The sequence below is a fragment of the Hippocampus guttulatus genome, chromosome 2, assembly GCF_054856545.1.
Source record: "Hippocampus guttulatus isolate MCC_2025c chromosome 2, RoL_Hgut_1.0, whole genome shotgun sequence".
NCBI lineage: Eukaryota > Metazoa > Chordata > Actinopteri > Syngnathiformes > Syngnathidae > Hippocampus > Hippocampus guttulatus.
The window spans coordinates 29,610,298-29,626,639 of record NC_141262.1 but is presented as its reverse complement, the minus strand read 5'-3'; the positions used below and the strand labels follow the sequence as shown (position 1 = coordinate 29,626,639).

Sequence of the window (16,342 nt, the reverse complement as noted above, 5' to 3'; positions counted from 1 at the left end):
GCAAGCCTTTTGGGGCCCAAGCGTGGGTCAAAGGTGGGGGGGTGGCAGCCTTTGATGGTCCTTGTAACGTGGGGCACAAGTTTAGATGCCCCCCCCGACCGGGATCCCGGCAAAGCCACCCAGGAAGCGTCCGCCGTCACGCGGGCTCTCCTTGAGCGGACGCTAATTCCACAAACGGGAGCGCGCTGCCGCGCGGATGGCGCTTGTTGATTCAGCCGAGTCCGGTAAGACCCTCCCAGGCAACCAGTACAGTATCACTATTGAGGGGGGCGATTTGTTCGGCTATTAGGAGTCAGCGGAGCGTGTCCAAGGCTTAACCCCGACTGAAGCAGAGGCGCTCCCCCCGCGCTAGCCACTTGCCAGGAAGATTGCCCCCGCGGCTCCGGCACCACCTCGGGAATTGTCGAGCTCCAAATTGGGGAGCCGCAGCGCCGGCTATAAACAAGGCGCAAATTGTAGCCGCGCACAGACGGAGGCCGGCGTGTGTCGCCGTTGCGTCGGCGGCGTCAAAGTGTTCTTTCGAGTCTTTGAGGGTTCCCAAAATGGATCTCGACCCATTCGTTCGTGCCGCCGCTCGGCTCGGCGGCAACTCCACCTCGGGGGAAAAAAACGACTATTGGCTTCTTTGTCCAAATCAGCTCTTCTATCCTTTCATTCGCTGACACGCGCGCGGCTCGCCGGTCCAGGCGCCGACTCTTCGAGCCACGCCGGCTGAAAAAACGGCCGCAAGGACGACGCGAGAACGACGACGCGAGAACGACGACGCGAGAACGCCGACGGCGAGCGGCCAAAAACCATCCCTGAGCCCGGTCGCGCCGGAGGCGGACTCGGCGGGGCCGAAGGCCGACGAGCATTCGCGCCGTCACCTGTCCGTCTTGACAACAATCGATGCCGACATATTCCCACGCCGATCTTTTAACGTTTCAAAATATTTTGGATTCGGCTTCACGTCGCCGAATGAGGGAAAACGGGCAAAAGCACATCCAAAATGCCGTGGCCGTTGTTCGCACGCGTTGGAAGGTTAAAGTGGACACAAGTCGAGACGTGAACTTTTGCTGCGGCCCGATCGGGCCTTAAGCCTCGCTAAGCGGCGCTCATCCCCCCCTAATTAGGCCCTAATTGCTGTCTCGAGTGTCCGCCGGCGCTGGCACAGTGCCGGCTTTGTCCCGAAAAAAGCCTCCGGGGATATTCTGGGCTCGGCGGGGTCACGCTCGCACGCCGAATGGGGCGGCGCTGGAGCCTCGGCCTCTGCCCCGACTTCAGGTGGCGCCGCTTATCTCTGGGCTAGGACGGCAGGGCGAGGGCAGAGCGCCCGCGGCGGGGGGGGGGGGGGGGGGTGCGGGGGCTGTTTCCGCTTGATAGCGTTTCAGAGCGTCGAATGCTTGAAGGCGGCTCCTTCGGAGGGGCGCCCCCCCCCGGACCCTCGGTGACACCGGGACCTCGCCTCGCGAGTCGGGCAGGAAGATTTGGAACGATCCTCTCTCTCAATTGCGGCGGCGTGACGCCAAAGCCTCGCCGTCGCTTCACGTGACCGCCGAGCGTCCGGCAGACTCGCGCCGGAGTGGCTCCTTTTGAAATGCACGGCGAGCTCGGACGGCGGCCATTGTCGCCCGCGGCGCTCATGTGCTCGTTCGGGAAGTGGCCCCAAATGGGCCCCGCTTGACGTGACACCCCCCCCCCCCCCCCCCGGATTTCCTTCGGGATGCGCGACCCAGCCGTTGCCGTGAAAGCGGCGCTTTCTCTATTTCATCCGGCTGCCCCCCCCCCCCCCTCCCCAAACACACACTTTTTTTCCCCCTTCCGCAGCAAAGCTCAACTTCAAGATTGAGGCCTTTTTTAAAATTGAGGGCACATGAAATATTCACTCGCTCACACTCGGCAACCGGAAAACTTGACTCCTGAATTGCTGCGTCCTCCCAAACAAAAGATTTCGAAAAAGAATCTCGTGCCGATTTTTGTTTTCCCCTCAGCGCTGCGATTTCCTCCGCCGTTATTTTGTTTTGGCGCGATTGTTTTCCGCTCCATTGCAATTGGATCAATTGTTCAGCCCGATTGGCCCCGCGAGTGCCCGTTCTTTTCTCGGGACCGACTCGAGCTGCTCTTTCAGAGAACGCGGGAACGTTGTGTTCCCATTCGCTCCGTCTGCTACCTCCGCACAAGGCTAACCAGCAAGTGGGAGACGCGCGCCAGTAGTTTGAGCTTCTCCCGCTGTTTATTTTTTCGCCCGTGTGTGTGTGTGTCCCCTTTTCTGGCTGTCTGGATAACCGGCAACACATGCGAGTTGAACCTTGGGCAGACGGCGGCGTCGGAGTAGGGAAGCGTGGCGTTCCTTCCCGGATGGAAGGGCCTCCGCATGCTACGGCGAGGTTGGAAGGAGCAACGGGGGCGCGCGCGCCTGATGACCCTGGGAAAAAGTAGCCAGCCCAAATCGAGGGTGGGCGGGGGACGAGGGAGGGTGGAAAAAAACCAAGCCCAGACGTTGCGGTGTGAAAAAAAGCATGGCGGCGTGCTACGTCGGTGAGGTCAGGCGTGCGGGCGAGGAGCCGACCGCAGCCATTTGCAGGCTGCCGAATTCTCCGCGGCCGTCAACGGGAAAGTGAATTGCAAGCGGCTTCCCGACTCCTCGCCGAATTGTGGCAACGCGTTTACTTCCGGGGCCACCTCGGACATCAATGAGGCGAAAATAAAGGGCACGGCATTTGTTTATCTTTTTGTTTTGATCTGCTTCAATCCAATGGATTAGTTTCCTCAACACTCAAAGTCTTTGAAGCGTCCGCTACTTTGCTGAATCGTCCAGCCCCAGTGGGACTCGGCTCAACATCGGGCGTTTAGAACCGCCGCTTATTTCAGCCTTTGGTCCTCTAGCTTCACGCTAATGCGAACGCATCATCGGGAACGCGTCTACGACCTTTTTGAGCAACAGATATTTCAATGATGAACATTCAATCTCATACCAGCACTCATCTTTTCTTTATCCTCTGCGAGGATCCGAGACGTGCCGGGAAGTCGGGACTACACCGCCCCCGGCTGGCCGAAGCGGGCAGCGGCACGTGGGCCGTTCCGATGGATTCTTGCTCATTTAGCTGCCGCGACTAGCCCATGTTTTTACAAATCATTTGACAGTTTGAGCCCTGCGAGTCCCGTGGGACTCGCTGATCAGAAAAGTAGGAGTCCCATTATGCATTTAGTGAGTCCCAAATTTCGAATTCTGAAATGGTCTACTGATTCAATTGCATATGATAATAACACAAACGACAACAATATACAGTACATTGATAATAGCTTTAGTTCTTAACAAAAATTTAAATCATTCAGGCATACAAGATTATTATCGCAAAAAAAACCGGTCCAACTTTAGCTGCTTCCTTTGTGATATCTCCGCAATAAACCTTCGCAACACTTGTCTTAACGTTACACAACTCGATGACGGCCGATCTCGCCAATCTCGTCACGTGAGATCAAAACAACAATGGCGGCGATGATCAAACTGCGATCGTTGCTGGAAAAAGGTTTTACCGTAGTTTTTTTGTTTTTTGGACTGAAAAATTTCCTCGCGTCCCAAAAATGCACATTATTTGCAACTATGCGTCTAGCGACTCAGGTCCTGGAGGGTCGCTGGCCTGCATGTTTTCCACACACCTGATTCAAAGGAACAGGTTCAACGTCAGGCTTGCGCGGAGCTTGCTGTTCATTTGAATCAGGTGTGTTGCAACAGGGAGACTCGGAAAACATGCAGGGCGGCGGCCCTCCAGGACCTGTCTTTGACACCTATGGTTCTAGCGGAAAAATGATGCGTCAGGACGCGGGCCACAGAGGTAACGAGATGGCTGACAAAGTCGTTGTTGTTTTTTTTTTTGCTGGCGCTCTCCACACCGGAACAGACTCTGAAGGAGCTGTGAACACAAATCGGATGGGGCCCAAGATTGTTGCTCAAGGCAACCTCTTCTTCCCATACCGTGACCCCGCCGCGGGCCGCATGAAAGTAGTGCTTGCGTGCGGTCTTTGAAGCCCCGCCCCTCCAGAGAACGCAAAGGCAGAGGTACGCCGTGATTCGGATGACTCCACCGAGGATCAGTTCTTGTGTTAGCGTAACCAAAAGAGGCTGGCTACTGATCAACTCTGCTTTAGCTTTCGAAGATTTGATTGATTGATTTCCTTTTTTTTTTTTTGTAAGCCCGAGTGGCCTCCGAATGCGAGGTTGTCAAGTACTTTGATTGCGATTAATTATGCCATTTGCTTTTTCCTTGCTGTGTCTTTTTCAACCAACGCAAGCGATGAATTTCAAGTTACCTTCCAGAAAAGGAACTTTAGCAAGTGTGCCGACACAGCTGTGGGTTTTTCACTTCCAGTTTTCGTGATATCCGCCGGCCATATGTGCAAAAATTCCAATCAAATCAAGCCTACCGAGGGACGGATGAAAATGAGGCAGAATTTGTTTGGGGGTTTTGTTCTTGTCCAAATTTGAAAATCAGATTGGACGACGCTGCGATGTTGATCGGGGCTTGATGAATTATTCAGCACTCAAGTACTATACTTCAGACTTTGTGTGTGGCCTCTCCAAATGAAAACGATGCCAAACCCCAATTAGCGCTCCGACTTCACATTTGAAGTCGTTTTGTTCCGACACGTTTCGTTTTTACAGTCGCCGATATGCTTCTGCCTTCTCTCATTCAGCCTCCGTTCCCTCGCTCGCCCTCGCGGGAGAAAGAAAAAAAAAACAACTCATCCCCCACCTCTCAACTCCTTCCTGTTGTAAATCTTAATGTGGGAAGACTGCGAGAAGCACAAAACAGCCACGCATGGTCTTGAGTGAGTCATCCGGCGCAGTCAGTGTGTCGGGTGCGTGCGTGTTGGAACACGCGCGGCCAAGAAGCCGCAAGTCTCCGCTTGGCACGCGGACGCCGTCTATTCGGGCTCGGCTTTGAACTCGGAAAGGCTCCGCCGCTCTTTTTTTTTTTTTTTTGACGCGGCCAGGCATCCGATTCGCAGAAGCGGCGGCTCATGTGGCATCTGCTGTCAGGCGTTTTTGTCAGCAAATGGTTGTCGGTGGCTGATTTGGGAACGTCACTGTTTGAACGCGGCCATGAAAATGTTTTTGGCGGAAAATGGATTTGAATGTCGGCTCGACACTGTGGACCGGCCGATGAATTGGCCGGCCGGTGGGATTGGCTCAGAGAAGAGCTCTTTTAAAATCATTTTGGGGGGGAGGGGGGGTATTATTCATCAACACATTACAGCAGAAAAACAACAGTCAACCCCCCGATAGAAAAGGAAGATTTTTGCAGATTTTATTCTCTTGTAAAGTTAAACAAATGCTAAGTCTTGATTCTTGGAAGTGTCAAGCGACCTCCCAATTTTTTTTTCAATGAATTGGTTGATTGAGCAGTTATTTTTTCTATCAACTCTCGCAAGCTTTCCTACTCGAGACTCGAAAATGGTTTTGTTTTTATCTTGACAAGACTCCTTCGCTTCTCATTTTAATTCGCCACAGAAGCTTTCAGTCACACCAACGGAGCAAAGGACCGATGCAGTTGTGGTCCTAAGAAGTGCAAAAACAAAAAAACCTTTTTGAGAAAACTACAGACTCTCGTTACGCGTCCAAAAATAGCCGCAACGAGCTAACAGGCTCGAGCAGGGCTGGAAGTCAACCTTCATACGGGGCACTCCATATACCGTATTGGCCCGAATATAAGACGGCCCTGATTATAAGACGACCCCCCTGTTTTTCAAGACTCAAGTTTGAAAAAAGACTTTTTGAACACCAAATTAATTTTTATACCGAAAATAATTCCAGTACATCTGAAACAAATGATTCTAACAATATATTTGAGAGAAAAGGCATATGTTATTTTGCCTCATTCAAATCATAATATCTGAACATTTAAAGATATAAACTAAAGTGGAAATGACATCATAACTTCTCCTCAGGTGCCGGTTGACCTGGCCGATCTTCGACCCACTTTTCTCCAGATTGTCGCTACATTTCTCCGTTTTCTGTTATCTCTTCTATTATTTTTTTCCTCTTTTCTTTCTTAGCGCTATTTTTTATTTTTCTTCTTCGTGCCACCGCTATTTTTATTTTTCTTCTTCGTGACGGGTTCACTTTGGCCTGGGGAGTCGAGTTCATCATTTGCTTCAATGATGTCCGGCGCCATCTAGCGTTGAGAATGGGTGTAATGTCTCGACCCCGAATATAAGACGACCCCTACTTTTTCAGTCTTATTTCAATGCAAAAAAACACCGTCTTATATTCGGGCCAATACGGTAAATCGAAGCACAAATGTTCACTTCCCTCTTCAAATGAAAGCCGAAAGCCGGACTTCCGACTTGCGGTGTGTCGGCACCGAACCAGAGTTGCTCGTTGTTGTCCGAAGTCATCGAGTGCCTTGGCTTCAGTCATCGCCGCTTGGCGAGCGCGCACAGAAGCTGACGACCGGGCCGGCGCCGCTCACGTAAAGACGGAGATCTTGACGGGCCGACAAAGTGAGCGGAGCTTCTCGAATCTTGCCCTCGATGGGTTGAAGAGCTTCCCAGACAGAAGACATTCCATGAGTAGGTGTTGGTTTACTGAGGCCGCTTCTGCCCTGCCCCGCCCCCATCATCGTCGGCGCTGGACTTTTTCCACGCCGGTATGCGCGCTCGTGTTTGTATACGGCTGACAAAGGAGACCCCCCTCCCACCCCCGGGTGTGGAGCCCGCAGGCACGGAGCCGGTCGCGCAAGCTTGCACGCGCTCACTTTGCACGCGCTCACTTTGCACGCGCTCACTTTGCACTCATATCTGCTCGCAAATCGGAAAAGCTGCGGCGCGGCCTAGCGAAGGCAAGCGCGGTCGATAGCGCCTCGAGTTGCTTCCCACGGCGGAGTCTCAACCGGCCCGCATTTCTTGTGCCTGTACTCTTTAGGTAAGAACCCGTCGGACAAGGGAGCCGCCGGGGACTACGGCGTCCCGAACCCCGGGCCGGCCTTCAAAGAGGTGTGGCAGGTGAAAGTCTGGCCCAAAGGTCTGGGGCAGGCCAAAAACCTGGTGGGCATCTACCGCCTCTGCCTGACCGACAAGACCATCAACTTTGTCAAGCTCAACTCGGACGCGGCGGCCGTGGTTCTGCAGCTCATGAACGTCCGGCGCTGCGGCCACTCGGAAAACTTCTTCTTCGTGGAGGTCGGCCGCTCTGCTGTGACGGGCCCGGGCGAGTTCTGGATGCAGGTGAGTCCCTCATCTGCCCCCCCTCATCTTAAAAGTTCCCAAGCTTTCACAGCCTTGCCACTTGAAACGCGTGCGAGCTGCGAAGTCTTCTGAGCGCCCGCTCTCGCTCTTTCATGGTCAAGCGACCCGGAGACGATCCTATTTTCGTACTCCACGGAACCGAAAAAGACGCAACTGTCCAAATGCCTGAAAAATGCTGAACTGCCCTACGGCAACGCTTCATGATCTGATTGTTCAAGCCGTGGTCTATCCGACGATGCCCCCAAAAACTAAATGTGCGCTTTGTCTTTTTGTCCGAATGGCCAGGTGGACGATTCGGTGGTGGCCCAAAACATGCACGAAACGTTGCTTGAGGCCATGAAGGCGCTCAGCGAGGAGTTTCGCCAGCGAAGTAAATCTCAGTCAAACTGTGGGCCGGGAGGAGGCGCGACCGCCTCCAACCCCATCAGCGTTCCCACGCGCCGCCACCACTCCAACCCTCCGCCCAGCCAGGTGGGCTTCACCCGCCGGCCCAGAACCGAGCCCCCCGGGGGAGCTAACGGCGGAGCGGGGGCTAGCGGCGCCAGCGCTTCGCCCACCCCTCGCCACGGGTTTCCGCGCTCTCGCGCCGCCAGCGACGGCGGCAAAAACGAGGACGGCCCGGTGGGGCTCGCCGGCTCCAGTCCATCCGCCAACGGTTCTTGCTCCGGCACACCCGTCCTCAGGTCCAAGCCGGGCTCCGCCTCGACGGCCAAAACGCCCCTTGGTCTGATGCGCTCCATGTCCACGCCGGCACCCTCCCCCGGCCCAAGCCCGTCCTCCAGCTCCGGCCACGGTTCTGAATTTGGGGGCGTAGCGTCTTGCGCCGGTCCCGTTCCCGGGGCAGGGACCGCCCCCTACGGTCGTTGCGTCTCCGTCTCAGGCTCACCCAGCGACTACGGCTCCTCGGACGAATACGGCTCCAGTCCGGGGGAACAGACGCTCCTGGTCTCGCCCGGTAGCGCTGGCAGCCGCTCCCTCGGCGAGGACGGCGCCCATTACATTTTAATGGGTCAGCACGGCGGGGGCCGTCCAAGCGGCGTGATGTCCGGCTCCTTGCCGGCAGCCGTCCGCGGCTCCCAAGCCCAGACGAGGAGAGTCCTCCGGCGTTCCTCGAGCCGGGAATGCGAAGCGGAACGGAGCCTGCTGAGCAAGCGCACCTCCTTGCCCCCGATGGCCTTGGAGAGGCTCCTCCCCTGTCAGCCGCCAGAGGAAGACTCGGCGGACTACGCCGTCATGTCGAGGAGCGCCAGCCGCGAGTCCTTCTCGTCCGCGTCCTCCGCCACGCAGAGGGAAGCCCCGGTCGGTGCCGGGTCGGCAGAGGGAGGGGGCGCTTACTTCGACCTGGCGGGAGAGTTCAAAGGCGAAGCGGGATCGGCCGGGGCTGCGGACTTGGCGCTGGATAACGGCTACATGTCCATGTTGCCCGGAGTCACTCGGCCTCCGGCGCCCTCGTCCCCGTCGCCGGCCATTTCCGTGCCGGACTCGGACCCGAAACCTCCCGACGACTACATGGCCATGACGCCGAACAGCAGCGTCTCTCCTCCGCAGCAGATCCGTCCCGCGCCCCCCTCCGACGGTTACATGATCATGTCTCCCGGTAGCAGCTGCTCGCCCGATCAACGCGGCGGTCTCGCCTCGGGGGCCTGGGTGGGCGGCGGCAGCGCGGACAGAAGGGCGGGCAGCGACTACATGAACATGTCGCCCATCAGCGCTCGCTCCGTGAACGGCAGCCCCCCCCCTTCGGGACGCGGTCTCTCGGAGAGCACCGCTCAGCAGCCGCTCCCCAAGATGGTCTACTCTTACTACTCGCTCCCGCGCTCTTACAAACACAACCCCCCCTCCCGACGCTTTGACGACGGAGCCGGGCGTGGCCGAAGGCCGCACGGGAGCGGCGGCGGGGGCACGGCCGGGACGCTCGGCGGGCATCCGGAGCGAACGGCCGGCGGCGGCAGCGGCGCTTCGGCGCCGGGGCGGCACCTCTCGCTTTCCTCTTCCTCGTACTCGTCCAGCTCAGCCAGCAGCGAGAGCCTCGGCGAAAGTGAGGAGCGAGCCCCGAAGGACGCAAGCGAGCTCCAGCGGCGCCGAGGCTCCGGCGGGGTGCCGAAGCGCGCTGTCCGCTCTCCGAGCAGACCCGTGAGCTTGTTTGTCGATGTGTCCAAGGCCAACACGCTCCCCAGGGTCCGGGAGAACCCTTTGCCCCCGGAACCCAAGAGCCCCGGCGAGTACGTCAGCATCCACTTCGAGGGGGAGAGCGGCGACGCGGCGGGGGTGCGCGGCCGGGGCCTCGGGCATCCTCCGCGCAGGCCCGCGTCCTGCCTGGGCGCTTTTGTGGCCGGATCCCGCGGCCGCTCCGGCGCCGCGGCGCCGCCGGCCGCTTCGGAATATGTCAACATGGACCTGGGCCCTTCTCCCTCTCCCTCGCCCTCGCCCCACACCCCGCTGGTTTTCCCTCCTTTCCACAGCCCCCCCACACCTCCGACTTTGGCTCCCGCTTCCGGCGTTGCCGAAAGCGGACCCGGCGGCCCTCGCCAAGAGGCGGCGGCGACGGCGCTCCGAATAATCCGGGAGATGGTCCCGGAGTCGCGGTGCCCCGCGTCGTGCGGCGACTACACGGTGATGGCCTTCAACCTGAACGAGGACGCCGCCGCCAGGTCGTCCTCGCCCGAACCTCCTTCCCCGAACAGGACCGAGCTCTCGGTGGCGGCGCGGGGCCTGGACTTCCCTTTAGCCAAGTCGGGGCCCAACCCCGACCACGGAGCCAAAGTGATCCGCGCCGACCCCCAGGGACGCAGACGACATTGCTCCGAAAGCTTCCTGGCCTCATCCTCCCTCTCGGCTCCCGCTTCCACACCTTCGTCAGCCGCCGCGGAGCAGGCCGGCCCCCACCGGCCGGCCTTTGAAAGCGCGGCGTGGCGAAATTGCGCCGTCTCCGACACCCCGGCTCAGTCGGCCCCTCCCGGACTGCGCTCCGCCGCTCCGACGCCCGCCGCCGAGCAAGGCCTGAACTACATCGACTTGGACCTGGCCAACAAGGAGAGCCCCCACTTAGCCCCGGACGCACCCCCGGGGAGCCAGCCGTCCGCGCGCCTCTTTTCGGCGCCGGCCGCGAGTTCCGCGGTCAGAGCGAGCGCGGCGGCGGCGGTCTGCAACGGCGGCGGCAGCGCCGGCGTCAACTCGTACGCCAGCATCGACTTCTGCAAGTCCGAAGAGCTGCGGACGCATCCCAACGAGGGAACGGGTAAGTCCTCCGTGGAACCAATCATCCCGCGGTGTGACGTGAGAGGATTTGCTTCGGCCGCCGGCTTTGTATTTTAAGCGCACTTTCATTCTTTCGAAGATGCGTAGCTTCCGAGGCTTCACATCTCTCCATGAAAAGACGACTGATTCGATACCTATCCGGATACGATTCAATGCATCGAGTTTCGCGTTGTCAATTGACACTCTGACCGCACTCGTCGGTACCGCAAAGGTGGCGCTTTATACGTCGACGTACGTATCGGGAAGTGCGACCCTCCCAGAAAAAGTCTGATCTGCATCTTGATCTGTTTTCACGCTGAGCCGTTCGGTTCGATCCACTCGCAGCTTTGAAATTCAAACCGTTGGAAGGCTTCAGACCGTTTGGTTTTTTGTTTTTATTTTGCAACGCTTGCTGTAATTTGGGAGGCGTTGCGAATGTACTGTAATCTGTGCTCTTTGCATACCAAGAATGTTCAATTAGGGGGACCCACCGCAGCTAAACAAGGCCTCAAACCCTGTGAGAACCCCCCCCCCCCCCCCCCCCCCCCGGCCCACACACAACCGTCCGCAAACCCCCAATAGCAAAACATTCCTTTGGAGCCACTGTCTGCACTGAATTGGGCCGTTTCGGGGCTTGGCGCCTGCAGCCCGAGCTGATAGAGGAGCATTGAAATGGGCGTGCGGATTGAGGCGCCCCCGGGCAAACTCTGCCTTGTTTTCCCGGAAGCGTTGGGAGGCGGGGCTCTTGCGATGGCCGTGCCCTGCCGAGCGGCTCTGCGAGCTCCCGCGTCGACTTGCACCTCAGCTGGAATCGAAAGGGTGGGGGGGTGGGGGGGGGCGTCCACCGAGCTTGCCCTACGTGGCCTTTCCGCACCGTGTCTTGCGCGTCTTGGGGTGGGAGCGCTCGCGGGCGGCCGGGGAGAATGTGACACGCTGACTGTGAATGCGAGACGGGGGCCAGGCTTTCGCTCGCACCCGTCTCGCAAATGCCTTTGGGCTGCGCCGGCCCGCTTTCATCTCCCCAATCCGGCTTTGGCTCCTCCTCCGCCTCGGCCAATAAAAGGCTCCTTTTGTGAGAGCGCCGGGGATGCCCCGAATTGCCTTCCACTCTCAGATTGGCCTCTTGGGCGTGGACCACCTTGCGTCCTGCTGGATGTGACTTTGGCTTCGTCCTCAAAAGACGGGGTTTTTGACCTCCCTCTCTACGACACAGTTTGCGCCACCTTGAAGCCCCCCGACCCCCCCAGCGACCCTTTAAAACAAATTTTTTTCCAATTTTACTCTCCTTGTACGGCGGGAGGGCGGGTGGGACGACAGGAAAACTTGAAGGCCGTTCATCATTTTGACGGGTTGAAAATTGGGCCAGAAAACACGGCAGCGGTACGTCCTTAAGAATCGAGCGCGGCACTTGAAGGGAGAGAGAGAAGCAGAGAGACAAAGAAGAAGAACGATGACGGCTCGAGACAGGAAGGAGTTCTTTGTATTGTCATCGCGAGAGTTTAGGACAATGATGTGACGTGTTGTGATGAGGCCACTTCTGTTTTTTTGCGAACCAGCGTCTCTCGTGGCCAAAACTATTCATGGCCTCGAAACGCCTCAAAACAAGTATTCCTTACTTTAGTCTCCACACATCGTTTTAGTATACATTTTTAGAAACGTATATTTCTTTTTTAAAAAGTCAGCGAGACAGAAGCCTGACCCGACCCAAAATTGGGGTTGCGCTCGGGCTCGGGCTTAAGATCTTCCCTCTAGTCCAAAGTCCATTTTGTGTTTGAAAAAAAACACAAGTTTCGTGTTTTTTATGAAATTGGGGGCGGTGTGGATGGCGCCCCGCTGCCGACAAAGCGGTGGCATGAGCCCGGATGACATCAGCCGCAATGTTTGCCATCTCCTCCAGGAAAAGCACATGAGGGAATATTTTTGATCTCCCCCGCTCCAAATATTTGCCGCTCTGAACCATGCGGAGGGGGTACGCGCCCACCACTCGCAAATGACTCCTGCCCCTCTCCCCCTCCTTTTTAAAAGCTTCTTTGTCACACTTCTTTAGGCCCAAAGTTTTCAATGCAGCCATTCGCGCATAAATGGTTGCAACTTTTCCCTGGCTCAATCCCCCCCCCCCCTCCCTAAATTCTCCACGCCAGTGCCTGACTGAGGACGGCATGCCAGCTGCCGATCTCCTCTACTTGTCTCGTCGACTTTGCACATGAAGTGAATTTTCTCCTGAATTTCTGCGATTGATTGAAATGAATTGCCAGCTGCATTGATGGCAGCACGCATTTTCTTTTCAAGCGTGCGCACGCCCGCGCTCGCACACTGTGGCGCTCTAGCTACTTGACGGCGACAGGTGTGACCCCCGGCTGCGGGAATCCGGGTCAGGCTCACGGCGCATTATGTAAAGTGCAAGCACGTGGACGCGACCCCCCTGCTTGCCCTTGCGAGGGCTTTCCACGCCTGTCTTTAAACCTCTGAAGCTTTAGCGGCCATCGCACAGCCAACTCCTAATTGATGACTTTGCGCCGCGTACGGAGCTCCGTGTTCACCACAAGGAGGCGGAGCTAAACTTTGGCGAGCTCCCGCTGGCATTTTGGCGCCATTTTAGCGCGTTTTTTTTTTTGGGGGGGGGTCTCATTACTCTGTCACTTAGCAAAGGAGACATGAGGCGTCTTTTTTTTTTTTTTTTAGACTCGATAGGATTTTCACTTGTGGAGGCAGCACTTCATCATCAGAGCTCCCAAATTGGAATGGAGAATGCCATTTTTGTTGGAATCGCTTTGGAATGACTGTCTGGTTGTTGGAATGCTTCAGGCGCTGGTTTCATTTCCCACGCGGTGGATGGACGTGCGGCACGCGCGCCGCTCGCTCTTTGGACCATTTGTAGCCAAGCCAATTCAAAAGCGAATTTTCCATCAAGTGTCCCCTTTAAGATAAAGACTCAGTGAGCAGGAGGTCAGATAAGATTTCTTGTTTGTTCAACTCAAGGAGATGGAGTTGGCTCCACTCTTGGGCTGCCTTTGTTTGGGCGGAAAATGGCCAAGCTCGCCTCTGTTTGGGTTTTGCGCCGGTGTTGAAGGCTGCGTTGCGTGCGTGCGTGCGTGTGCCTCTACAAAAGGACCCGTTTTTTTTTTTTTTGTTGTTTGTTTGGTTTTTGATGAGGCCGTCAGCATGTGCCGCCACGGCAGCATTATCACCAGCACCTCTCTCCAATGTGGGCTGCTGGGGGTGGGGGGTGGGGGTCACGCGCTCAAAAATTTGGGAATGAATGAACAAACTGCCACCCAAAACTGCCAGGAACTCGAAAATGTGTAGGGGAGCCAGTGAAGGGATGCCAGAGGGGGAGTGACGTGCTCCCTCTTTCCGTGAGGAACGGTCAAGAGGCGAGCGGCGGCATTCTGGACCAACTGGAGACACTTGATGGAGGATCGGCTGACTCCGCAGTAAAATGCGTTGCAGTCATTCAGCCGAGACGAGCATGAACGAGTGCTCGTCCAAAAAGGAGAGGCTGCCGAACCCGAAAGAAGCCGCATTTGACAACGGCACCGATTTGCCGCTGCAGTTTCAAATGGCGGTCCAAAGGGACGAACCGCCGGACAAGTGCTGTAGGTGCTCGGAACCTGCCTGCGCAGGGGGCGGGGGGGTTTGTTTTGTTTTTAATTGCCATCCACGCACGCTGGCTATCCATTTGGATTTTCAAAATCAGGATTGACTTTGATTTTGGATGGAGTTCCAGATTCTCGGTGCAATTTGTTGAACGTGTCCTGATCAAAACAATGATTGCTGATATCAGCATTTCACTTGCAGACATCGGCTTCAGCTTGCGCCAGCTTGTCTTGCTACTCTCGCCTCGTGATGAAATCTCGCGTCAAAGAGACATCGTCGAGGTCAATTCACATCAGGGAATGAAAAGGAAAAGCGTTTTATTTTTGTTTGTTTGCCCCCACCCCAAACCACCCCGAAGCCAAGCACCCCCCCCCCCCCGCGCCTCGCTGGCACCGTTGGCATTTGGATAGCTGCGTGAAAAAAAGGGCACGCGACTGGGATGGAAAAGTTTGACAACGCTCAACGCAAGTGTTGACTTTAGTCACGGCTTGCGTGTTCGTCATCGGAATGATCCGCAGCGTTGCGCTCAGGTTCGACTTTGCTCCTCTGGAAATCTCGCCCCCGCCTTCTGTCAGCCTTGACGCGGCGCACGGACGCTCCAAATGTTTGTTTTCTGCCAGGTGAAAAAAAAAGCGCTAAATTTTTTTTCCTCATGTGTCGGCGAAACTCAAACACTTCAGGTGCCTTTTATGGCTTTTTCCACAAAAAAAACTTTGGAAAGGAAAGCGGTCATCGGCGTTTCTGCGAGAGGGGGCGAAAAGCGGGGCTTTCTTTTGCAATGTCTTTTTAATTCAGTCTTAATGAGTTTTTAGAGCGATTTTACTGTTTGTTTGTTTTTTTAACATTTCATTTTCATTCTTAGTTTTGGTATTAGTGTGAGCTTAATTTTTTTTTAAATATATTTGTTGAATGCAAGATTAAAAAGAAAAAGTAAGAAGAAAAAAGAAAATCAGCGGCCCGGTGATCCAGCGATTAGCGCGTTGACCTCACAGTGCCGAGGTCGTGGGTTCGATCCCGGCTCCGGCCTTCCTGTGTGGAGTTTGCATGCCCCCCCCCCCCCCCCCGGGGCCTGCGTGGCTTTTCTTCCTTCCACGTTCCAAAAACATGCACGGCGGGCTGATTGAACACTCGAAATAGTCCCTCGGTGTGAGTGTGAGCGCGGATGGTTGTTCATGTGTGTGTGCCCTGCGACGGGCTGGCAACCGGTTCAGGGTGTCCCCCGCCGACTGTCCAAAGACGGCTGGGGTGGGCTGCAGCACCCCCCCCCCCCCCCCCCCCGCCACCCTTGAGAGGATGAAGCCGATCGGAAAATGGATGGTTGGAAAAGAATTTCACGATTGCGAAACCAAGTCAATTTGCGATTCCCAAATGAGCGTTTGAGCTTCCTGCGCGGGCGCAGAACAAGACCCGAGTAAGCCAAGTTTGGACCGAACCCCAAAAGCTTGTGCGGGAACGTGAGCCGACAAAGATGAAAATGAAGGCGAGTGAAGTTCTGAAACGCGAGATGCAGTTTCGCTCAGTGTCCTTTTTTTTTTTTTCAAGCAATTTAGGCTTGCTTGTTTGCTTTTATTTCAGCAATGAAAACGCTTTTCCATCCAGTTGGAGTTATTTTATTTGCTTTCGTCGAGCACAATGAAGCCGGGGGGGCATTCGCAAGTGGTCCAACATGCCCCAATTCTGTCACGATGCGTTTTCCACGGTTCCGAAGACGCTCTGCTTGTTTACAGTTTGGTTTGGGGTTTTTTTGCCCTACCGCGGGCACGCCTGACGTCACCGAGGTGTGGGCTCTCTGTGCGGCCCAGCCGGACCCGCTAGGAGTTTCGCTTCTGCGCGCCGGCGCCGGCGCGTCCCCGTGCGCATCCGTTCCTGTGTCACCACGAAGCTTATCGTGTGCATGTGTGAAAGTGCATACGCGGGTGCGACTGTGGCGTGGGTGTGAGAGAGCGACTGTTCTCGTGAGTGCGCCAGTGTGTGCGCGAGCGAGCGAGAGCGTGCATGGTCATTCATGCCCTCGTCACATCCCGGCTGGATGACGTGAGCACGGTCGACTTTGGAGTCAGCCGATCCTCCACCAATCGTCTCCGGTTGGTCCAAAGTGGCGCTGGGGAGCGCGCCCTTGTGCACGTGGCAGCGTGCGGGTGAGTGGGAGTGTGTTTTAGGGTGTGCGAGTGTATGAAAGAGTGCAGTTGAGTGTTCCTGTGGGTGTAATCGAGAGAGTGGGTGTGAGAGAACATGACTTAGGGTGGCTGGAGGTTCGTGCGTGTGCGTGCGTGCATGTGAG

At 56.3% G+C, this 16,342-nt stretch overlaps 1 protein-coding gene across 1 annotated transcript in view; it reads left to right on the top strand.

Annotated features, from left to right (window-relative positions):
• LOC147209473 (insulin receptor substrate 1-B) overlaps window positions 1-16,342 on the top strand; it is a 30,298-nt gene that overhangs the window by 3,169 nt on the left and 10,787 nt on the right. Inside the window, exons 2-3 of the mRNA XM_086105436.1 lie at window positions 6,905-7,206; window positions 7,513-10,465. Of these exons, the coding sequence (XP_085961562.1) occupies window positions 6,905-7,206; window positions 7,513-10,465 (3,255 nt within the window). The remainder of the gene's footprint in view (window positions 1-6,904; window positions 7,207-7,512; window positions 10,466-16,342) is intronic.